General features: G+C 28.8%; 1 protein-coding gene across 1 annotated transcript; it reads left to right on the top strand.

Moving 5' to 3' along the window:
• Positions 4,837-7,496, top strand: LOC105171877 (F-box protein PP2-B5). The gene is made up of 3 exons (XM_011093128.2): positions 4,837-5,243; positions 5,364-5,470; positions 6,929-7,496. Exons 1-3 carry the CDS (start codon positions 4,962-4,964, stop codon positions 7,344-7,346), a joined length of 807 nt encoding a protein of 268 aa, XP_011091430.1. The 5' UTR covers positions 4,837-4,961; the 3' UTR covers positions 7,347-7,496.

Below are 7,983 nucleotides of genomic sequence, written 5' to 3'. Positions count from 1 at the left end.
TGGGTGGGGGGGGGGGGGGGGGGGGGGGGGGGGGGGGGGGGGGGCCTTGGGTGAAGGAAACAAGACAGCGATGTCTTGTTGTGTACTGTCTTTGTCTGGTATTTTAGCCTGTATCTGTCTTTGTCTCTCTATGGCTGCACTGTGTGTGTGTGAGAGAGAGAGAGAGGGTAAGAAACAATAACATGTAGGATGGGCTGTCATTGCCATTTTTGATATTTTCTATGGACTCTTTTTTGATGAAGGAGAGAAGTACTGCTACTCGCATGGATTATGGACGCATACGGTATAATACTCGCCAGCTTCTACCCGACTTCTTTCTTTTCTTTTTTTCTAATTCTTTAAAGTAATATTACCAATATTATATTTTAGGGATAATTAGACTCTTTTTTCCTGAGATTTACTTAAACTTTATGTGATTTGAAAAATTATATTTAATATTCATGAAGTTTGCTTTCATTTAATAAATTAATTCTTATTAATTAAAATTTACCAAATTTGTAGATAATAACAGAAAAATTAAGTGAAAATTGATATATACTTCAATTGATTTATTGTAGGTCAAATAATTTTTTCGAACTAAGTTATTCTTATAACAGTGAAAATATACCTCCTCATATTCAATAATGTGTGAATACATATGAAGGTAATTTGTTCATAAAATGATTTATTTGAACTGCAATAAGTCAATAATAAATCAATTTGGGGTAAAAATAGATTTTTTTTCAATTTTTTTGTTAATATTAGCAAATTTGGTGAATTTTAGCAAATGAATGAACTAATTTGTTAGACAGAAGCAAACCTGTTAGATATAAAGAGGTCTACGTGTAATTACAGCAAACTTCAGGGGAGAGATGTGTAATTATCTCTATATTCTATGTCTATACTAATGTAAAAATAAAAGTTCTCCACATCCACAAACGACGATTAATTTTGAAGTTAAAAGTTATTCAACCGATAAGATAACTTGTTCAACTTTTCAAAATTTACAAAACTAATAAATTATTTTTCTTTTCTTTTTTTTTAATATAATATATTAATTTATATATTTTACTCTATTTTTTAATATTCTCACAATTATAATTTTTTTCTCTCAATCGATTACTCCACATTTCTTTTTCATTTACAAATTTGTAATTATAATTTATTTTTTTTCTCTTCCTGACTCCCCTCTCACCATGATTATTTATTTTCACAAATTTATTTTTTTCTTTTTATTTCACACCATAATTTTTTTATATATTTTTTTTATATATTTATGGAGATCGCATACTACAACGATTAATATTATTAAATAAAAAAAATATTAATATGTTGAGTTTGATAAATCTATCCAATATCGAAGAATTAAATCAAAATTTTCAATTTGATATTTTATTTTCATTTTCATAAAAAATCAGTATTTATTTTCATATTATTGTTAATTTTAATTTATCAAATCATATCGAAAAAAATATTATTTATATAATATAATATCTATTAATTATTTCTATATTATTTTCATTACTTTACTTAGTAAAATAAATAAATAGAAAGTATAATTATTATTTTTAATATTTAATATTTAATAATTTTTTGTTTTTAATAAAAAATCCAATTTTGCGAACTATTGAATTTGAAAATTCGAAAAAAAAGTTGGATAATTATTAATTAAACTGATTAATTCAGTTTGATACTTGGTATAGCATTTTTACCATATCAAATATTTAATTTATCAAAATTTCAATATGTTATGATTCGATTTTATGGAAAGAACGCCTCTAAATATAATTTGTTTCTAAATCCCACGTCTTCCCTAATAAAGATGAAGTGGGTCCTCAAATCGACCCATAATTGGGGCGTGATGAACAGTAATTAAAGTTGGAATATATTCGTTTTTATACGTACTTTTATTAAAAATATATTAATTCGATACCACAATTCAATATAAAAATATAATTTTGTTAATTAATTCTACCATATTATCATTTTCTCATGTATATAAAATTTACTATTGCATACTTGCAAAACTCACGATCAACAGCTCTTGCATGATTGTGGTGAATGACTATTTACTACAACTATTTCATTTTTAACCATAATGATTAGTCATGATTAAATATTAAATTTTTTTAATAATACATTAATTCAAAAAATATATAATATGATCTTAACTAGAAAATTTAATTACTATTGGCTATCTATTAAAATCGTGATAAATAATTATTATTAATCATTGCTAAATAAAAACTGATGCAAAAACTTAGATCGTCCACCATTGAAATTATTTTTGTCATGGCATAGCAAATATTCACGACTTTTAGTTACAATAAATATTTTAGACACACTTGCAAAAATCACGATCTATAATTATTACGTGCCCGTAGCTGATGATTATGTATTTATGATCAAATATTAAATTTCTTTTAATAATATGATTTGAACTAAAAAAAATTAAGTTGGTCTTACAACATTTTATAATTCAGCTTCTTACATATGAGATTTCTGTGATGCCTTCTCCCAGAAATTACACAAACTTTAAGAAAAGATAACTTAGAATATTTTCCAATATGTCAGATTAATTTAAGTTCAATGCTATAACCTTGTTTTAAATATACTTGGAAATATATTAAATTTATCACCACCCCCCAAAAAAAAAAAATTAAATAATTATTGTTATAAATATATAACAATACCTTGAACGCAACATAATCCTGATGAAAATTATAGATTTGTCAAAATTAGGATGTAGATAAGGTATATATAGTTTTATTTTAAATATTTAATTTTCTAAGTATGATTGTTTATTTACTTATAAAATTTTTATTATGTAAAGAATATGAATGCAATTATTTGTACACTAAACCTAAAACAAGAGAGAAATGTTGAGATTGCATAATCAATTAGTTTGAAGTAAGAGCGATGAAAATGTTATTAATTTAAATAAATTGCTTACAATTACAATTATTTCTGTCAACATCAATATCTAACAGAGACTATTACAATAATCATATCCTACTCAACAAAACAACACCTACTAATTACAGCAGACAACATTCCACGCACATAGTGGGATTCGAACCCATGAACTCTAAGTTTTGATTTATAAGATTATAATTTAAAATGAATTTTCCTTAAATTTGAATCTATATAAATGATTAAATATTTTTTCCTGTGATTTTTTACTACTTTGATTTTGCTAATATTAAATTTTCTATTTATCTTACAAATTCATTTTTGTATATCGAATATTTGTTATTTAGTTGGAAATTAGCCTTCAAAATGGTTTTTAATTATTTAAAAAATACTTTTAATTGCATTATGTCTTGATTATTGTGTATCTGACTTCAATTATTTCAAAAACTTGTTACTCTTCACCACTTAAAGACTTCCAGCTGTTTATGTTCTTAAGTTATCATATATTTGACTTTAACTATTTAGATAATTTGTTACTTTTTGTCAATTTAAAGAGTCTTAGCTATATGCATTTTTGCTTTTTGTTTGTCTCAATATTTTATTTTTTGTTGTAAGTGTTGATACCGCAAAAGCGATCTTGGGGTGTGCAATTTTAGTTAACGGACCAAATTGAAAGTTCAACTTTTACCCAACACCCAACAAGATATTTGATTTTTTTTATTTTTAAAAAAAATTGGTATTCCGTTCGATTTTGATTTTTTGTGCTAGTTACTTGAACCAAAACGAATATCGAACTTTAAAAAAAATATATAAGTATCAAAATCTTAAGATCTGTATATATAACAAAAATAATAATTCTATGGTTAATACATACCTAATTGATTATAATTATTGATTAATAAATAGTTCATAACCAACAAATTAAAATTATATTTAGTTTAATTTTCAATTAATTCAACATAAAATTCAACCAAATCAAAATAAGTTAGATTTTTATCGAACAAAATCGAAATACTTTGATCTGGTATTCGATAAAAATCAACATCCTTACGTAAAAACCACACCTCAATCGCGTAAAATCATACATTCGATTTTGATTTTAAAAACAATAATTTAATAAAATTATTTTATAAAATCGAATCACTCCTAAACATAAGAAAGAGTTGGGTGTAGTGAAGTCAGAGTCACTAATTCCAAAGGGCATTTGGACAACCTTTGAAATATATATATATGAAACAACTAATTGTACCCTACCCCACATTATACATAATAACATGATTGTGAACTTTAATGATTGAAGTCAACTTGGGACAACTCACAAAATCCCAACCGCCCATACTTAAACTACCATCATCATCATCATCATCATACATATATTACAAGAACATCACATATTTTTATATTTTTGTTGACCTTATAATTATGTTTATATGATTGGTATTTAATGCATGTTATTATTAGTTTCCCTGTACGATATTTTTTTCAGATTTATATATGAAAATATGATATATTTTTTTTATTATAATTAATTATTATGGTACAAAGTAAAACATTGTGGTATATATACTAATTAATCACGGCTGCTCATGACAATTTACCATTGTTTCTATTAGTGATATCAAAGCATTAGTTACAATTAAACATTAAACATAATTAAAAGTATGATACCTCGATTGTAGTCAAGAATCATGATAAATATTTTTGTCAGCGATAAGTTCAAAACAAATATTAATTAGTCGTAAATTAGTAATGTTAACATCGTATATTTTGCGAGCCCAAGATCTGAACACAGTCCAAGCCCAAGTCAAAGAGATGGACGCCCATTCATTCAGCGCAGCAACCCCAATCAACGCCCAAACATCAAACAGTAAACTGCCAAATATTTGAGATAAAGCCACCTATAATTTCGTATGGTCCTTGTGGTTTGAGTAATTCTGTTGACGAAGACCTGTCTTGCTTTGCTTTCCTCGTCCACAAACCTAACTGCATCTAAGGTTTCATCTTCATGTCCTAACACTTGAAGAGAAGAGAACTCGATAACTGTTGAAGATTCATCTTGACACACCAACATGGCCAAGAACTACGACAACTGGGAGAGATTGGTGCATGCCGTCCTGCGCGGCGACGATCCAGACAGGGAAACTGCGTCGAGTCATTCCAGGGATCTCAGCAGCACAATCATCTCCCCGTCCTCTACTTGGGATGTTAGTTTTAGCCATGAACAGTCAATTGCTGATGGACTGGGACGGCAGTTACCTATGGATTATTCAGGTTTAACGCTTGATCACAGCGAGTGGAAGACGATGCTACCGCCCGATAAGCAGGAAGTGGCATGGCGATCAGCTTCCCTGGTACGATCAGCAACGTCTATAAAATCTTTTCTTAGATAGAATTAATGACGTAATTTTTATATAAATAGAATAGAAGATGCAATAAAAATCCAATTTGCGGGTTTGATCCCATGTTGACAGAGCTACTTTCTGGACCCAAGTAGTGGAAAGAACTGTTTCACGCTTGGAGCTGCAAGGCTTGTATTCTCGTCCGAACGTTGGGACATGATATCTCACCCCAGCTCAAGGTAATTATTCCGTACACACACACACACAGAGGGTAAAATTCACTGTCTTTCCAAACTTATTAACTCAACATTATTTATATTTTTTCAAATCAGTCCTTTCAATGATTTTTCGGCGTTAATTTTTGGACATAATGTGATTTTCCTGAATTACCGTTCTAAAAGTTTTACCGTAAATCATTATGGTCCCTCACATTTTATTTTCAGTTATAATTTAATCCCTTGACACAAATCTACATGTAAAAATTAATATTTATGTCGTAAATATATGTGCTTATTAAATTTTAAGTTAATAAATCATTTAAATTATTAGGTATGTTTTTGTTTCACTAATGCATAAGTCCTCAAGTTCAAAAAAAAATATTGGAAATTTATTAAAGGCAAATGAAAATTGTATGCTTATTTAACTATATAAGTTGAATTTAATTTATTTAGTATAAGAAATATATATTTATTTAATTCTTAGCAGTAAACTATATATATATATGTATAATTTCTTCTTTCCCCATGCAAAAGTATTTTTTTTTACCTTAAATCTAAAAATATTTTGACAAAAATATTAATTTTTGATAAATACTTTTTTTCCTTGCAAAGTATTAAATTCTTCTATGCAAAACTACTCTGACAAAAATATTAAGTTTTCTTTATATAATGTGAAAAGGAGTAAATTGCACTAAAAAATTAAATGTGAGAGACCAAATAATTTGATTAAGCTAAAACTTTATAAAGGTTAATTCAGGAAAATCATATAATTTGGTCGAAAATTAATGCTGAAAAATCATTGAAGGGACTAGTTTGAAATTAATAGTAAAGACATGGATGATTTTGAAATTAATCTGAAAAATCAGGGACGAAAAGGAATTTTACGCCCCCCTCCCCACCAACATGCGCGCGCACACACTCACACACAATATGTCAACCATACTGTTGCTCCCAAAATATCAGATTATGCTTATTATTTTTTGAGTGTATATATACGTATTGCTGATAATATTGGAGTATATGGTCAATATAATAATATTATCGATCATATCAAGTTATTATCAGATAGTATCATATTGTTGCGAATATTGTGATATCCATTAATTAAATTTTACATTTTTTTTTTAATTTTGAAAACTCGTAGCGATATAATTTATTTACAATATTATTACATATACATAGTGAATATTTTCTTATTACTATAACCAATAAATTGGTTTTTAAGGATAAATTACAACTAGTCCTTTGTAGCTTGAAAAGTTACAAATAACTCTCTAAAATTAACGACCGTCTAACAAAAATCCTTCGTGACAGCTCATTCTAGGGAAGTATGTGTTAGACTATTGTTGATTCTAGGGAGGTATTTATAATTTTTCAAACAAACAAGTAATATTTGTAATGATGACAAATGATAACATCCTATACTGCATTCTTTTTGCATCTCTTAATCAATATTCTTCCTATTATATATATGCGTAGGTTCTCAGAGGTGAGTGCTCTACCAACACATTCACGTCGGACAGTGAAGTTTGATATCCGAGGCAGGATCAAAACCCAAATGCTTTCCCCAAACACTCCCTACGCAGCATATCTAGTGTTTGAATTAGCTCACAATAATGACACAAAATTGCATTTCGCATATACCACAATCAGACTTGTCCGTGGGGATCCATCAGATTCTAATCACTCCAAAAGGCGAGAACATCGGATAGTGAGCTTTGAACGGCCGACCTCCTGTAGAGCTGACGAGTGGATGGAAATACAATTGGGATGTTTCTACATCGATGAGGGTGGCAAAGGAGAGGTTGAGGTGAGGATAGTAGAGTTGGCTCGCGACAAAATGGACGGCCTCATCGTTGAAGGCATTGAGTTTCGACCGATCCTGGACAAGGTCTAAGGGCATTTTTCATACTTTAGGATTTCAAAACTTCTTACTCGAATCGAGTTTAGTTGAATCAAATTAATTACAAAATAAGTGTATCAGACTTGTTATGTGATTCGTTACTTTTCTAAACTGTATACCAGTTACACGACAAGTATATCACAATTTACACCAATCACACGATAAATGCATCATACTTGCCATATAATTAGTTTAGGTTTGACTGAACCTAGTCTGCGGTGAATTTCCCTTCTATGTAATTCATACCTTATGCTTCTATTTGTTTGTTATGCTCATTGGTCATTAAATTGTCAACTTGTTCATTGTACGATTCATGATAAAAATAAAAATAATAAAAATCTACGTGGCTTCAATCAAAAGAGTTATCTGACTAATATAAAGGAAATACTTAAAAATAAAATAGCTAATAGCAACAATATTCGCGATTAATTTGCGACGGGCAACATGTTGGACGAAAAGAGTGTTGCAAAATTTGTCAGCGGCAGCTGCTGAGTAGCAAGCTCATTGCAAATTTGGCGGGAGCCCCCTCTCCGTCTCAGTAACACCTCAATTCTCAATGCCGATTCATTTTGTTTCAGTCAATTGTAAAAGAAGTATTTCGTCTTTGCTTTTTATTTTAAGACGGATATTA

Source organism: Sesamum indicum, linkage group LG10 (genome assembly GCF_000512975.1).
Source record: "Sesamum indicum cultivar Zhongzhi No. 13 linkage group LG10, S_indicum_v1.0, whole genome shotgun sequence".
Lineage (NCBI taxonomy): Eukaryota > Viridiplantae > Streptophyta > Magnoliopsida > Lamiales > Pedaliaceae > Sesamum > Sesamum indicum.
The sequence above is the reverse complement of the archived record's forward strand: the minus strand, read 5'-3'. Positions and strand labels throughout refer to the sequence as shown.